The following is a 17,443-nucleotide window of genomic DNA, read 5'->3' on the forward strand; positions in this document are numbered from 1 at the left end:
GTTTTTCTGAATAAAAAAGAGATACTGCCCACTTCCTCAGGCAAAAGTTGCTGACTGCAATTACGCTGCCTGTACAGACAGCTCCAGCTGAGATGCCCATGGGACAGGAACCTCGCGGTCCTCTGTACAAGGACAAGTGTCTGGTCACTCTTGTGCTTCACTCTATCGACCACATACATGTGGTAAAATGGTTCCTTACATTGCCCAAGCAGGACAGTGGGCCCCTATACAAAGAAGAATAAGGACCAGCTATTTTTATTTTTTTTTTAATTTGGTTTGATACAATTGAGACCATTAAAAGAAATTCTGGCATATCTGGTTAATAATAAAGCTCCCTTTTTCTGTGGTAGAATTAATGTAACTCTTCTCATGTTGGAGAGGGACACACCTGTCATTATATGCAGTAGCCTGCTAATAATGACTCAGTAAGTATTGACATTTTTGTGGTGGTGGGGATTTTCTTTCTTCTGTTCCTGAAACATGCTGAGGTCCTCTGTTCACAGGGCCCTTATTAGAACTGCATTACGAATTACTTTTGGATTGCAGTGCATTTCCTACAAAGCCCAAGGTTATTTTATTTTACTCTTTCTGCAGCTATGCTCAAAGAAACAAAGCAAATAAAAAGAAAAAAATATTAACACTCAAAATGTTTCATAATAACATTCCCAGATCTCTTGTGGAAGGTATGAATGAACCCCTCTCTGCATTTACTTTTAATATTCTGAAACAATAACGTGTGATTCTCATCTGTTTTGTGATGAGAGTAGGAAACAAGAACAAAATGTTCTAAGTATGGTACATGTGGGACATGTAGAATCTATATCTAACAGACTGGAAATGAACAATAACCCTTTAGTTACAATGAGTTTAAAAATGTAAATGCATTTAAGTGGCCTTCAAAATTAAAAGCATCCCATGACACAAAGAATTTGAACAAAACAAGATCGCACACTGCAAAGAGGCAAAGTTAGAATAATAATATACCTTATCTAGGGTGCGTCTGCAGCTTCTCCTGAGTTGAGTTCAAAGTTACCTTTCAATCACAGGTCTGATTTCACTCTTGACAACCAAATTTCCGTGGAAGAAGCTAATCATCTTGAATGACTACATTTCATCTCAGGATGAAGCTTCTTAGGGATGTTTGATTGAGATAGGAAGAGAATCTTAAGTGTTAAAACTTTCACATTTTCCCTTTTCTACTACTTTTATTTTTTTCAACCTTAAAAATGGCTTAGTCTGTCAGTTGCAGATATGTCTTATTTTGTTGATTTTTTTTTTTTAGGACAAAAGCATTTTGTGCAGGGTATGCTTGTGTCTCTGGGTACTCTGTGGTGATACGGATGTAAATCTAGATTAAAGTGTGTGTGTAGATACATATGTAAAATGTTTATACATATATATAAATAGGGAATGCAGGAATGGCCTATGCAAATTTTTTATGGCGGAGCTTTGGAAAGGAGATGGCCAAAGACTGAATTAAAATACCTTGCAATAACAAGCAAAAAGAAGAGTTAGCCCAGCCAAGTTCACCTCTGTAATAGGGGAAAAAAGGTGAGGAAGAATAGAAAAAGAGAAGACACTGGATATAAGGAACAGTCTGCTCCTTGGTGCATATTTAACTTTGATTTAACTACCTCTCTCTGAGGGATATCTGACATTCCCGGTTCAGGCTACGGAAAATCTTATTTCATTGCATTCAGCCATGACCAGGCAGAGATAGGAAAGCCTTGAGATGGTGGGGTCCCATTTTCTGTTTCGTTTTCTGCAAGCTTTTCTGCTTCTTGAATGTAGCCGTATGTGCAGACATTGAGTCATACTTTTTGAGAATCTTTGTCCTTGCATACAACAAGATCTGCAACTATTTCTTCTGTTTCAGAGTTGGCTTGACAGCGCCTCTCAGATGGAGATAGTGGCTTTGGACCTGAAACAGGGCTATAACTAAGCAGAAGTTAGGAAGGATGCTGCAGTAAAGGGGGTGGCAGTATTAGGGGTTATCCATCAGCTTTTTGAGGTCAACAAATAATGAGAACCAGACTGGCAAGTAAATCCAATTAACTGACCACTCAATTGAGCAAGTGGGTCTTGCTGGGTCTTCTCAAAGCCCGAGACACTTATTCTTGCTTTGGTGTTTGACTGAGGTGCCTTTTGTGCTGCTTCTTGCTGGCTTAATAAAAAGCTCTCCGGTTTAAAGAGATTTTTTAGGAGAAATGACTCTCTTGCTCTTGTTTGTAATGGTGATAATATTTAGGGCTGTATTTATTAGCTTATCTTGGCTGTTAAATGTTTATGACTGTTCTTTATTGTCTGTGAAGCAGGGGAGTAAAGGAGATGAACTAGAAAACAGATACTGGAAGACCTTGTGGATACTGCAGTTGTGATATATAGAACAATTTGTAAGAGCGTGCTTTAAATATGTCAGAGCATTTCTCAGGAGACTGAATGAAGGGCAATGGTCAGAGAACACGGACTGAACCCACTTAGTTTTGAGGCTGACATTTGGATGTGGAAAAACCTGCTTAAATTTAAACTCCAATGGAATTCCTTAAATTGTTTTGTGAGAAACCTGCTTTTTGGGGCTGAAAGTATTCTGGTTTGGGACGTGGATGTTATGAAGTTTTTTAATTACATATTTTCGTGGTTTACATTTTGGAGCAAAGCAGGTTTGCGCTGTTCATGTCATTTGATCACTGCATCTCGTTCTCTGCGTTTGTTCGTGTTAGCAGATGATAGAAATGACTGTAAATGTGCCTTAGAAATGTATCGCTTCAACTAGCACATCACAGATTTCATAGTAAAGCTCTCTTTCCAAACAAGGTACCCTAATGCAGGTTGAATTTAACACCAGTTAACTTGTCTTCTCTCTGTACCAAGGATGTCAAAGAGAGAAGTGCACACACAGTTAACATTTGAAGGGAAGTGATTTTAAAAAAGACAGAAAAGCAGTGTGGTGCAGTGCTGGTAACAAAGGAGGAAGGGGGATTTTATGAGTATATACTGGGAAGGGAGAAACTTATTCTAAGGGGGAATTAAACAGTAAATAATGAGAAGTAGAATAAAAAGAAATGCTGGCTGAAAATGACTGAAATGTTGAACACTTGGAAATAAAATCTCCCTTACATTTTCTTTTCTTTTCTTTTTTTTTTTTTATAATTACATAAAGCAATGAAGCATACATTTAAAAAAAATGCTTTGAAAGCACCTCAAAGCACTGCAAGATGGTTCTAAGGAACTGGCAAGATTTAGGAAGAGAGGAAATGAAATGTCACAGTTTGTTCAAAATGGTTTAAAAAATGTCCCTCCCCCCCAAAAAACAGCCACTACCACCAAAAAAATACACCACAAAACCAATTAACTTTGTTTTTTCCTGTTGAAGCTGTGGAATGCTGTACACCTGCAGTAAACTTAATTTTTTTTCACAAGGGATCAGGTTGCTTCGACGCTGCTCAGAACGTGAGACCAGATAATTTTCTGTCATATTTAAGTAGCTGGTTAGTGTTAGATTCAGATGTTAAAGCCACGGTATTCCTCTCACCTAGTGCTTTAAAGAAAACCCAGAATTAGTGGGCTGAAACAAACACTTCCTAATGGTTCTGATGCTCTTTGACTTGGGATGCTGTGCTTGCTTTTTGCCCTTTAACGCTGGCTGCAAATCCTCTGTGTGTCGTGCACCCTCCTGAGGCCTTTGGTTCCCACTGGAAAAATTTGCAAGAGACAAGGGGAAAGAGACTAGAAATGAGCTGCCAGAGCTTTCATTTCTGGGAAGAAAACTGCCAGTCTGTGCAGGAATGGGCTGGGGTGGGTAACACTTTTGTGACTGGCATTTAAAGATGTCCTGAGTAGCAGTGTACTTCTTTGTTTCATGATTTGTCTGCAGTTAATACAGCCGTGCTGTCACAGCACAGTGACAAGAATTTTAATTCTTAGTACTGAGATGTTTTAATTTTGCTATCAAAATGAGATTAGGTACAAAAGCAGTTTTGTAAAATTTCTTTTTGACCAATTGATGTTGTAATTGCCTCTTTATTTTTCTTCTCCCTTGCTTATTTCTATTGATTGGGGTGGTTTTGCTGTTTTTTCATTACTGGCATGGAAATGCTGATGCTGCACTCCTGTCCTAATTAAAAGTTTGTGAATAACTGATTTTTGATGTTGCTGTCAAACCACAAAGTAAGTAACATTGGAAATAATAACATAACACTGATTGAACTGCTAGCTTTGGTCTGGCAAGGGAGAAAAAATATTCTATTTGAATATTTCATTGCATTTCTTGTACGAAATGGTACAGGGAAACTCCAACAGCCACAGTAATGTCTCATTTTCCATCCCAAACTGTATGTGCATTTCTTATTTGTAAATATATTTGAAGCTCCTTGTTATTGTTCTGAGCCTCCAAATGAACGAAACTGTTCAGAGAGGAGCAAGATGGAAACCTTTTGAAAGAGTAGCCCTATTTAGGTTTATTTCAAACCCAGTCTGTTCACTTAGACTTTTTCCACTAACTTTAATGAGCCTTGCTTTGAAGTGTTTATGCAAAGAATAAGTACCCCAAACTCTAGACTCGAGCAGCCTTCCGCATTAGCTGGGTCCTGGAAAGGTCTGGCTGGGATTCTTGTAACCCTCATTAAAACTCAAAGGAAAGTTGGTTTGATTTCTGTCTGTGTTGGTGGAATTTATCCCTCCTCTGCATACCACTAAATCATCTCTGCCAGACGTGACTCATCTCTAGGATTCATAAATTAGAGAATGAAAATATATCTCTGAGCCACAGAGTATTCAGTAGAAGCCATTTAAAAAAAAAAAATCCATCAGAAGATCCCTTTGACAATCTCTCAACAAACTATCCTAATGCAATGTCACTTGGGCATTTTCTAATGTAACCATCTATGTAGCATTTCTTTATAAAAGTGCAAACATTTTTGGTATACGAGCTTAATATACGTTTGTTATACATTTGCTGAAATTGCTAGATGGATCTGGAGTAATGGATAGGGTTTCTGTAATTCCCATGCTTGTCAAACTTCAGGAGTGAAATAAAGAGAATGTGCAGTAACCTTCGTTGGTGGTGCTTTAATGTTGGGAAAGGGAAGCAGATATAAAGTTCTTTCTTGCCCGTTTCAAGATTTAGTTGTAGGTTCTTTAACTCATACAAAAACTTAATTATCTCCCACCATCCCCCTTCCAATGCCACTTTGTGACATCTCCTGTGAAATATATACGGAACATACAGTCAAAGAAGAAATCATGCTGCAATCTACGTAGGCTATTGTTCACTATTATAATCAAAGGAGTTGCAATCGAACTGCAGCTTAGTTATAAATAAAATCTTCCCATCTGATGCATTATTCCTATTTAGTTAATTTGCTATCCTGCATTTAATTATTTTTGAAATGTGCTCCAGTATTCAAAGTAATTGAAAAAGTATTTAATCAAAACTTGATTATTTAAGTAGTGTTCTTACTTGCACTTGTTAGGGGGAATGAGATTATAAGTGGATGTTATAATAGCCTAAGGAAAGAGATTTCCCTGTGTTATCCTGTCTGTATGGATGTCAATACAAAGAAGACTTTAGGCCAATGGTCCAGCAGTTGAAAAGCAGATAGTTCTCCTGGCAGCTGGTGCTGATGTTGACTTGGTTCTGTGCTTGGGCTGCTATTCATGCTAAACTTCATTCATCCCCTTATCGTGCATCTGTCTGTCTTCAGAACAGCTTATACCACTACTTGTTCGCACACATTCAGGTTTCTGTTTCTTTGCCCCTGACACGGTAAGCTAGGAGGCCAGAAATAGCTGACTTAGCTTGTTTTTAGACAGCTAAATAACTGTAATCCACTGCAAAATGTAGTGGTGTGCTCATTTTAATCAAGGCACCGCAATTATTTCTGAAATTTGAAACAGTCTGAAAAAGACTGTCTCAAAGCGAGTGTGGAAAACCTGTAATAATTCTGTTAACTGGAGAGTAAAGTATGGCTTTTCACTTCTGGGAGCCTTGCCTCAGAATGGCTGTGGGCATGAAACGAAGTGTTTTCAGCTGTGCTCTTGCCCTCTGTGCTCTTACTCTCAGGTAATGTATGTGGTACTGCTTGGTGCAGAGGGGCAGCTGCTGGGTTAGTAAGGTGGAGCAGGGAAGGTGATGAACCGGTGCTGTGAAGGGAAAGAGGGGTCAAACCATACTGCAGCTGTTTGCTCTTATTTATTGGTGTTATTAGTCTGCTTACAAGCAACAGTTTCACCTGCAGGTCTGTCTAATGAGGCAAAGTGAAAGAGGTTTCGTGGCTCTCCAAAAGAGAAGCCAGGAGCAAGGAGGCCTCATGCGACACCAGGACTCAAAAGTGAACTTGGTAGCAAGGTTATCTGAAGGCACTGAAGCAGTCATTAGGTTTCCAGGATTTTCAATCCTGTTGCCTCTTCGTTATAATTTGCTGTTAATCCATACAGCCCTCCTCTATATTTCAGTGCATGCTTGATACTTTATATTCAAAGATAGGTCATCCAGAAAGAAGCTAGGCATTAAATAGGAGCTCTCAAAAATTCTGGAAAAAAGTAGCAGATATCTGAGCTTTGACTGTGAAGAGAAGTGTGCTCTGTCACTTCGAGCCCCTACAATAGCTGCTTTGGGAAAATGTCATTGAACTGCACTGGTCAAGTTTAACTTTGTTTAAAAAGTATATAAGCAGTTTTTTATAAGCGGGATTTGTTTATTTTTATGAGGAAAACTCCTGGAAATTTTGCCCAACTATTGTGTTAGGCTCATCTACAAGAAATAATAATGTAAAAACTGCTGAAGGGAACAAAAGCCAGACAGAAATGCAACAACCACAAGCAAACTTGCTCAGAAACCCTTTTGTAACTTCTAGCCTACTTGATCAAGACATCTCATAAAATAATAAAAGGATTGTCTGCTGTAACTGTAGAAAGGATTCTGTGAAACCAGGTCTTTTTTTTTTTTTTTTTCCCTCCTGTCCTTTTCAAACCGGGCCACAGAGGTGGACACCTCCACACGGAACTGGGCAGGTAACTAGCTGCGTTAAGACTTTTCTAACCCAGGGCCATTCTTGGCTTCAAATATGATTTTATGGTGATAATGCTTATAGCTGGTATGTAGCTTTAGTTGTCACGGTAGCCTGGCAATGCTATGAGAGTGCACATGCACACATTCACTTCAGGAAGCAGAAAAGGAGTTTTATCGTATCCTCATTCTGCTGAAAAGCGCGTTCTTCGTGAGGAGGGGTTCCCCTCTCCCCTTTCTGTGTGCCCATAATTCACAACACTGCCAGTGGCAGTTGCACGCGCAGTTGAGACCAGGCCCCAGCAAGCAGGAGACTTGGGGAACCAAGTGGCAGTAGAATTACAGCAATTACTCTGTTTCTGCAAATCTCCTCCACACCAGGTCTGGGCTGTTGTTTTAAGGGTAAAAGAAAATGTTAACCAACATCACTAGTGCAAAAATAAACAGTGCTACAGACAATTCCTTTCCTTGCAAAACTTGAAGAAGGGTAACTACAGCAATACGTAAAGCAGCTTACATGGTAGGGGGCAGTGTGTTCTGGTTAGGATTTTATTTTATGGAATGGTTTCTACTCATGAACTAGATTAGGCACATCATTAAATAAAGTAAAAAAAAAAAAAAAAAAGATTTTGACAAAGCCTTTGCATTTCAAACAGTTGTTTTTTCTATAACCCATTTGGATAGCACACGTTGGTTTACACCATACTGCTCTTGGTAAACTCCACAAATGCATAGTTTGATATCCAAATGCTAAGAAAGCTTATTAATGAGTATAGGCGTGTGATAAGCTTCTAGGCTATACGCTGGGAAGTCTCTCACTGCTACTCCAATACGTACTGTCAGTGGTTTGGAGAACACATCACGTTCAACGTGTATTTTTTATTCAACTGAGTTTGGAATAGACACTCTTGATCCTTTTCAGAAGGTACTATAGATTTTATGATACTGATCTGTATTCTTTCTCTCTTACTTTGAATAAAAGCCAGGCCTCCCCGTTTGTTCGTGTGCTGTCCCGATTTGGTATTTAAAAAAAGATGGGTGCATGAACATAGGTGATTTTTTTCCTACTCACACTAGTAGCTTTCTGAGATAGGGCTGGATTTTTTAATTTTTTTATTTATTAAATTTTTTTTTGTACTGTTGTCAGCACATATTTCATAGGGTAGTGTACCAACCTGACTTGAATGATGGTGGGGTTTTGTGGTATATCTTACTTCAGCTCACACATGATTAAATTATATTTCTTCCTGTCTGAATAAGCATTATATTGGAGCAGATTCATGCTTACCTTAGAGTTGGGGAAGTGCATGTCAGTATTTCACTTGTGTGGCTCAGCTCAGTAAAATATCAGTTTTGATGAGGTAAAGATAGAAAACCATAAAAGTATAGGGGGGAAAATCAAACATTAACAGTATAGATATAAAGCTGTTCTTTTCAAATGCCACCCAATAATATATATTGCACTCTAAAGTTATTGGAACATAGCTTGGTCAAAATAAGCTCATGTACTGAAGAAAATCGAAGAAAACCTTTTCCCCCACCTTTTCTTTGGAAGACAGTCTGTTTAAATCTGTCATGAATGTCACTGATGCATGATTAAATCTGGAATGCTTTGCCTACCATTGCATACTGCCTTCCTAGGAGAAGTCTCATCTCTGCTGCATCACCTCTGAAACTTCACTACCTGTAATAGGCAGAGGGTAGAACTGCTTTTCTCAAGTTTTCTGTTTTATGTGCAGTGTAACAAGTGGGGAACTGTGTGTGTCCATGCATCCTGAGGGACCCCTCTAGGGGGATAGGTTTGGTCCTTTCTGGATGTAGACCAACTGGGGGAAACCTGACAGGAGGAAGGAGATGCTCCAGCGCCTGTGAGGTTGGTCCTGCTCTGGAGGACCCCAGAATAACAAACTGAGGAGAGCATGATAAAATGGTGGGATAGGCCTATCTGTTTCATCCAGTCCAATAATACTTCGTGAAGGCTAAACTGTAGGAAAAATGAGGGGTAGGGTAAATATTTAGTAAAATTCTTAGACTGATTCAACAGCTACTCTTCTCCACAGCGTCAATCAGTTTCTTGAAAGAACATTTAGAAACAATTGCTTTGAAAGATCCAAAGGCTGAAATTTGTAATGAGCAACTGTGAGCTTGTAGCTCCTTGCTTATTTGCTGTCAGCAAAAAAAGAAATACCTGAAATTAAGGAAGAGGTGATTTTGTAGAAGTCAGGGTGGCCTGAGCATACTCAAAAACTTGGATGTGGAATGGGCGATTGACTGAGGAAATGGGGATACTCTGAGCATCCCTGTTCTTGGAGAGAGGAAGCGCTTTGCTGCTGAGGGCTCAACTGCCTAAGTCTGGGGAAATCTTCAGATAAATGAAAGATGCGCAGATGATGATCAAAGTATGATAAAGCTCAGGATAAATCCCAGCAGCATCTCAAGACAGTGATCAGTCAAATTACACTTCAGGAAACTATGGGGAGAAAAGCCAGTCAGAGGTAAAGGGAGAGAGGACAAAGAACAGGTTTTTTATTCTCCAATTAGCTGTCACATGTATGGTATAGGAAAAATCCTGATATCAATGTCCCATTTCTTTATGACCACTGAATTGCTTTGACTCAGCCAACTTAGCTCCCCAGCCAAAATTTTCACACACAAGCATCTAATTATAGAATACCAAAATCTATATTTAGGTCTCTAAATAAGTGACCTGGATTTGAGAGTTAGTTTCAAGTGAGGTTTCTTTAACTCTACAAAGTCAATGAGTACTGCAATTTGAAACCACTGAAAATTAGGCCACCTACCAAGACACAAGACATTTATCTTGTGAGTAGTATACCTTGAGTGGAACAGGAGGAAAGAAGGACAATAACAAAAAATAATTGGTATGGTTTTTGTTCTCATCCTTCATCCTCTCACCTCTAGGCTACTGTCTCAAATGGCACCAGCTGTTGTTTGTAGGCAAGGGATCTGAGACGTTTCAAAATACAGCATTTGCAGACATGCAGCTTTCCTCCTTGATCCTTGGTTAGATCACAGTCACACCTGTGTACCTACCTGCATTGTGTTGTTTTACCTGTGTGTGCATGTGTATATTTGTGTGGTACGGTTCAGGCTGCTTTATTGAGAGACAAATTGAGCAATAGCTATGCAAATCATCCTTAAGAAAGCCTGTGGCACTCTTGATCAAACCATATGTGTGTGTATATGTATACTTATATAGACTGTGCACATATACATTGACATCCATATGTATTAGGTTATGGTTCATGTATTCTTGACAGAGAAAAAGAAATGCAGCACTGAACAAAACAAATGTTCTTGGGTAACACTGCTCCGGGTGCTGTTCTCCAAGTCTTTTTTGTGACGTTCTTACTTCTTACCTGTATGCACTTGCCTCATTAGTAACGTTCAACCCATTTCATTTTTTTCTGTAACTGTTAGGTGATGAATAGGCATTAGAAGGCTATATACTGCCTGGAGGTATTATTTAGCTACACAAGACCTATTTTTAAGAGTTGGTGGTAAGGGAATTATATCAGCCCTGAGCCCTCGGGTTTCCATCGAGCTCTATTAGGAGTGTGCAGAGCCACAGTTGGGGGAGCAGGGAGAAAGAAAGCAGAATAAGGTGACACAGCTTTCTCTACCGTCACTGTTTTCTTTCAGTCTCAGTCAGACATGTCAGTGCTCTTTCCTCTCACAATGACTCAGCCTCAGGGTGGGAAACAGTTTGAAAATGAAACGAATACATTTTCCAGCAACTTGTTGCATGCAGTCAGAAATTTGCAAAAGACAGTTTTTGCTTACTTCCTCTTAAACTGCTTGTTACTTCTGAGTAAATGGTCTTGTTTTTTTTTTTTTTTATTTCCCAAACAAGGTCAAAGAAAACTAGTGTCCTTCCCTTCCTCCCTCCCTCCTCCTTATTACCCAATGCATCCAAAAACTGCAAAAGAAGGTACCTACTGGATTCAGGAGAATGGTGAGAAAGAGTTCACCTCCTCGGATACTTTTGTCCAGCTCCTGAGGACCCCCAGGATATTCCTTGTAAAAAATAGTGTGAGTGAAAAGGCCACAGGTCTGTCGAGGGAGCACCTGAGAACAAAACAACAGCACCATTGTGATATGAATGTATTTCTGCAAATTTACCCCAGCACGTTCACTGTCATCCCTCCAGCAACTCGAACAAAGCTGCAGTCTTTCCCACTCTGTAACCTGGCATGTTTATGGCCTCTCGTGCACCTTCTACGCTCTCACTGTAAGCAAAGGCAGTCCTGCAGATGTGATTTCCAGATCACAGCTGCAAAGCTGCATCACATGCTCTGAGCTTTCATGCAGGCTGCTGTAGCCAGCTCATCCAGTAATAATTAAGGGCTTGTTTCCTGGCATTTGGAAGAGGAAGAAAGAGCTAAACCTCTCTTCTTCCCTTAGCGAGGTTAGTTTATTAAAGGATAAATAGTGCTTCCTGGCCATCTTCACTATCGCAGACAATTAATCTTAAAGTTCTTGACACACTGAACTGAATTTGTTCAAGGCTATGGTCCCCAAATGAGCTGTGGCTTTACATTTTCCTCAGTCCAGCATTACATATGATACTACATATTGTGTGAAAATGAGTGAAGCCCTGATTCCTGCTTGTGAAACGTGTTCAGGACTGGTGGAGTGCTTGCATGAGGCTAGCTTGAGGTCAGGTCTCCATCCCATCATCAATCAGGGGGCTGTGTGTCAGAAACCTGCAAGCTAGCAGATGTGGGGAAATAAACGGATCTTGGAAAACTAGATGTTTTAGTTACGTTATTAGCCAGTTACAATTGAAAGGCTCTGGTGCAGCAAGTAGACAACAAATGTTAAGGCTTACAGATACTGCCTAATATATGCAGAGACACAATTCACCTGGGCAAGGCCTTTTGTTTTCCTGCAGTCACTGTTTTTAATTTTCTTTTCTATTCGGTTAAAGCAACAAAGTCTGCATTCAGCAAACCATTTTAATAAGAGTAAATGTATTGCTGAATTTGAGTCTATTCCAATCGTAATTGGACTCTGTGCAGTAACTTGTTTTTTTGATTAAGACATGTTTCTTTTGTCAAAATGTTGATCCCCTAAATGAGACTTCATATGCACAGGCAATATTTGCATCAGCTGGGGCTTTTGTTTGGTCCCAGAACCTGGCTTTCAAATATTTCTTACTTTGTTTATGCATATATAATTTTGCAGTTTCCTGTCACCTATTTCAGTCACACGATCAGGTCCATCCTAACGTTTTTCCTCCAAGCCGCTGGCTGGTAGGATGGGTTAAATAATTCTGCACATTTTCCTGCCCTTTGAGCAGGTGAAGTATGCAGGTGAGGAGCCCTCTCTCTTCTCACCCCAACGCAGGGTGCGGAAGAGTCAGGCACATGTCTGGTCGCTGGTTCTTGGGAGCTTTAGGAGCGCAGCTCCTAGAAGAAACCTTGGCCCCAGAGGAGTGCCATGCTTCCGGGAGGAGATTACTTCCACCTGTTCATCTTCCCAGGTGGTAGGTTTCAAATCCTTTCATGCATAAAGATGAACCAGACCTTGAAACATAGGTCTTAAGCAGTTTAATGAATTTAAAAATATGCATTTGTACTTTGGTTGATGGTTGATAGTTGATTGGGCTACAAATACACTTAGTTTCTGAGGATTACATATGCGGTTGCCTGAGTTTGTGTGACTTTTTTAAACTGGCTGCATAACAAATGCACTCTTTTGGCATCTTTACAAGTCCTCGATCACAGAGAATTTTAATGATTGCTGTAAAACTTGAAGCATTTGGTAAAAATAGCATACTTTTGAGTCACTTAAAGTAGTATTGCTATGAAGCATGGAAATGTAGTGTACCATGATGCCATTGTGGATGAAGCCCCGTCTGTACCGTGCAGGCTTCAGGTGTGGATATTCTTCTGTGCTGGTCACTCGGATGTGCCAGACCTTCTTCCAGGCCTCATATAGCTGGATGTGAACTGGGTAGACCCCAGAGTGATGCGGAGCCACTGCGTACCCCATGTCAGTCGGTATGCCATGCTCCTGCAAAACAGCAGAGGGAGGGATATATTTAGGAGCAGAAAAAGAACACGCAATTATTCAAAGTTCTTTTTTTCCCCTGCAGATCTCAGCATCAGAGAAGCTGTTGTCCTTGGACAGCCTTGCATCTATTTGTATGTAGCACACGCTAAAAACGGGGGAGAGATGGAGGGAACTGGAATTACAGTTTGATAACTGCAGAATGATAAATAATCCTTTTGGATTACATTGTGTTACTGTTATATGGAATAGGTTTGCCTATCTGTTGATTACATATTGCGTGCATTTTAAGATGTCCTATTATTTTGGTTCTTTTTAAAGGTAATCCAGGAAGCCGATGCTAGTTATTTAGTAAGTGATCAAATGGCATTAGAAAGTAAGCAGAAAAACTTGTTGCTGTGGCATTTATTTTTTGTTTCCTATTACCAGAGTAAGAGCAAAATGCCTTGCTGATTCAAAACCAACTAACCAACCAAACAAAAACCAAATATTCCCTATAGCTTCTGAATCTGCTTTTATTTTCCCATGGCATTAGGGTAGTAGCAAAAATGCTGGACTGATAGACATCTTTTGTTTCATACATATTTATTCAGTTCAGTTTCTATGAGGAAAATATGTGTATTTTCATGGATATAATCTATAGGCTATCTTGAAAGTATATTCTGATGGAACAGTGAGGAGGTTATATGCAGGCAGAAGGAATTAAGAAAGTCACTTGAATGTGAGTGTACTGGTGTGCTGGGCATGTGCCTTCGCTCACGAATAGCTCCTGCCTTTGTTCTGCTCCTAATCTCTCCCATTCACACAGGCTATCTGAAAACCCCATCTGATGGGGTTATCTGATGGGGCCAGTTAACCACGTCTAAAGACTGGGATGTTTTTAAGAGATCAAATTATTTGATCAGGTCATTAACTTTGTTGGTCTGAGTGATGTTCAGAAGTGCACCCAGCATTTTGTCACCAGCCAGGAAGAAAGGCTATGTTCTGCCACTCCTCCATTGCCCCTTCAGACCCTTCAACTTCCAAGCCCTTTTCAGCTCTCTCACGGGATCTCCAGATCTGTAGGCTGTCGCACTGCTGTGGCTCTTGCTGGATCACTTTCTGTGCTCTGGGTGTTTACTGCATCTGTTTTACTCCCAGTACCACACGGTGTGGGACAATGTCCGTGGCCTCAGCTCTCAGTGTTGCAAAACTTCCTCTCTTTTGCTATCCTATGGCTCACTAAAATCACTCCCTTCTCCTTCCAGGAGAACAGCTACATCAGCCATTTTATGCTCATATATAACTAATACAGCTGAAAATGGTTAAAATGTGAGATAATGTGTTTGTCCTTCCTCTTGCCCATGTTATCTAATAACTTTATCTAATTACTTTAACTCTGGGAGTGGCAGATTCTGCTGGGCATCTTCAAGTACTTTGCGAAGAAAGGCTTTTGGGTCATTGACAAAATTAAATTAACCCTATGAGGAACACTTGTTCATACACCACATAATGCAACCACTTAAAATTATCCATTGCTTATTAGTAAATATCTTAGTTTACCAGATGATGGGGAGAGGAGGGGCATGTAAAAAGAAACCCAAACTCATTCTTCTGTAATTTACTGAGAGAAAAGTATAATTTCTGCTTATTAATGTTACATACCTGAAAGACGTTAGTTTAAGGGTGAGATGATGAGTAGCTGTACAATAAGTGTCAACTCCTTTTTTAGTCTTTTCTTTAAACGTGTATAAAGGAATAAGTTATATCTAAGGGATTTTGAAAAGTCTGGCTATTTATTAACAGGATCCTGAGTGTATGATGCTCACACTTGGATATGGTGTATTGACTTGAATCTGCCAACCTTCACCAAAACCTGTTAGGGAGTATACACAAATGTAAAGCAAGACTGTCTTGAGATATAGCTAATGACTACTGCTGTGAATATGTCCGAAAGTAGGTATCTGGATGAATACATGCAAAATCCTATTTATCTACTTACTATTTGCAGCTGGTATTGCCATAGAAACAGAATGGTGAAATGGTAATTTACCATTCACAAATAAAATAAGGCAGCATATTGTACGTTCTCAATATAAAAAGCTAATTAGCCTCTGAATAAACCTGGGCACTACTTAGTTCATCACATAAATACATGTCAGTCACTCAGACACCCAATACAACTTTAAGAAGGAAAAACTAAGGCATAATCAGATTTTGTTTGACCAGTTCCATGTTCGATTTACTTGGGTAAATTAAATATATATCCTCTTTTAGTGATTTCTGTTGCTCTGTTTCCTTTTTCTTATTTTGTTATTGAATTTAGTTTAGGATTGAGAACTAATGTGTTAAAGGGGGAACATACATTTGACTCCAAGAAGGACTTGATCCAAACTGTCACACAAAATGGGAGATGCCATTAGTGAGTACTTATTTTGTCTATTCTAAGGAACAATTTCCTACAAGATTTCATCAGGTTATTTTTACATTCAAGACCTTGTGCATTTATTTGCATAGTTTGGAAAACTTCTGGACCTTTCTGGCACTGAGAAGAACAGTATCACATTCTTGAGCATGCTTTAGCTGGGACCACAGCCATTATTTTTGTACAGGTTAAATTTGCTTTCCTGTTTCTCTTGTGCATTGAGTTCCAACTGTAATTTAAGTGACAGCGTAAGCTGAAGCTGCAGTGATGCCTGGATGAGTTCAATATTAAAGGAGAATCACTGTTACAACCTGGGAGATAGGGGAGAATATTATTAAAATAGTTGCTGCAATTTTGGCAAAAATTCCCTCGGTCATCTCTACTTCTTCCCATGTCTTGGTTTGCATCATGGAGTGCTCTGAGAGCACGTGACCTGCCTTGTTTTAAGGTCTAGACCTGACCAGAAGACGCTCTCCAGGAGCACACCTCATGTCCTTTGGACACCAGTGAGGACGTGGTGTATGGATTAGATTAATTCCAGCCCAACTCTTCCTCTGAGGCCTGCATGTGGCCAGCCCATCCCCAGCAGCAGCTGCTTCATGTGGCAGAGCCCAGAGAGCCATCATCTCATACTCACGCTGATGCACCCGAGCCAGAGCACTGGGAACTGGAAATTCACAGTCCTGCCAGGGCAGCCTGGCTTGTCTGCACACACTTCAAAGTTTCCTTACCCAGAGCCTATTGGCAAGACAGGTACTTCCACAGGTGATCTGAAAGGCTGAAGCAATCTGCCAGGGCTGCTTCTCTCTCTCAATTATCATCCCTGTTCAAGCAAGTGAAGACTTTTGACCTTCCTATTTGTACCGAAATAAGCTGTATTCGCCACGTCAGCATGTGCTGCGTGTACTTGTTCTGCATTTGGAAAAGTCTCTGCTGAAGAATGGATGACAGGTGATGCAGAATTAGCACTGCTTTTCAGGGGTAGGTGCAGTTTCAAAATGTAAGTTTGAGTTCCTATAGCCTTTTTTCTGTGAGTAGATGTTGGAAATTTTAATTAAAAAAAAAACAACAAAACACACACACGAAAAAACAGTGCCAGGAAAATTGGCTATTTATATTAGCAGGATGTTTTTTTGAGAAAGAGACACAGTTTTTGATTCTGCCAAATATTACTTTTCCTTGTTGAAGCACAATAAGAACTAAAATTAAACAAAAACGAAAAACATGCTATAAGAAAACTGACATTCATTTTTTTAAAGACCACCATTGATTTGTTTTACAGAAACATCTGGTACTGGACATTACTGGGGAGAGAATAGAAAAGCCCCCCACACTTACCTTTTAATTCAGCAAATCTTATGTCTACTGTAGATCTTTTCATACAGTAAATGGAACTGCAGGATTCTCTTTGATGTAAAGAATTCTTAGGTGAAAAAGTTAATATAACCTCAGGCAAGTTTGCTAAAATTTTTGACTTTGTTCAACAGTAGATGATAGAATAAACGTAGGACTTCATAAGATGCTATCTTCCAAAGTTAAGATTTACATAAGCTTTGCATATTCCTAGCACTGGGATATATTTCTAATATTGCTGCAGATGGGTGAGATTCTCTGTAAGAGATTATATGTTACTATGTAGGTTTAAAATACTTAGTTTCTTTTATTTGATAAATGATTTCACTATGTGCTTGTCAGCAATCATAAAAATGTGTGGTATTCTAGCCTTAATGGACACATGATTTCTGTTCTCGTTGTTTATGTTTGTGGATAATTTTTTATTGAATAAACATTTCATCTTTTAATTTCAGTTAATTCTAAACTGTTAAAATCTTGTTTAAAAGCTCTCTAGCTAGACAAAACGATTCACCAAACAAAAGGTGATTATTATCAAGAGACGGGGTTTTAAGTTGTGCAAAGCTAAAATATTTTTCTTAGTTTTATGGAAGGGTATGTCAGGTTTGAGTGACTATAACTATAACAAAACTGTCTGGGGTCAA

The 17,443-nt window shown here is 39.4% G+C and overlaps 1 protein-coding gene and 1 long non-coding RNA gene across 9 annotated transcripts in view; one reads left to right on the forward strand and one right to left on the reverse strand.

The window, feature by feature from the left end:
- NDST4 (N-deacetylase and N-sulfotransferase 4) overlaps positions 1 to 17,443 on the reverse strand; it is a 155,556-nt gene that overhangs the window by 27,471 nt on the left and 110,642 nt on the right. For all 4 annotated transcript variants that reach the window (XM_048066489.2, XM_048066491.2, XM_048066487.2 and 1 more), the window contains 2 exons: positions 12,860 to 13,045; positions 10,967 to 11,095 (listed from right to left, as the gene is read on the reverse strand). In XM_048066489.2, coding sequence (XP_047922446.2) covers positions 10,967 to 11,095; positions 12,860 to 13,045 — 315 coding nt within the window. The remainder of the gene's footprint in view (positions 1 to 10,966; positions 11,096 to 12,859; positions 13,046 to 17,443) is intronic.
- The window catches only part of LOC125183096 (uncharacterized), a 37,898-nt gene that overhangs the window by 15,818 nt on the left and 4,637 nt on the right, over positions 1 to 17,443 (forward strand). For 3 of the 5 annotated variants that reach the window (XR_007164269.2, XR_007164268.2, XR_007164272.2), the window contains one exon: positions 13,128 to 13,887. The exons of the other annotated variants lie outside the window; for them this stretch is intronic. This is a non-coding gene — a long non-coding RNA (uncharacterized lncRNA). Of the gene's footprint in view, positions 1 to 13,127; positions 13,888 to 17,443 lie in introns of those variants that run through there. 5 annotated transcript variants of the gene reach the window in all.

The sequence above is a fragment of the Anser cygnoides genome, chromosome 4, assembly GCF_040182565.1.
Source record: "Anser cygnoides isolate HZ-2024a breed goose chromosome 4, Taihu_goose_T2T_genome, whole genome shotgun sequence".
NCBI classification, from domain to species: Eukaryota; Metazoa; Chordata; class Aves; order Anseriformes; family Anatidae; genus Anser; species Anser cygnoides.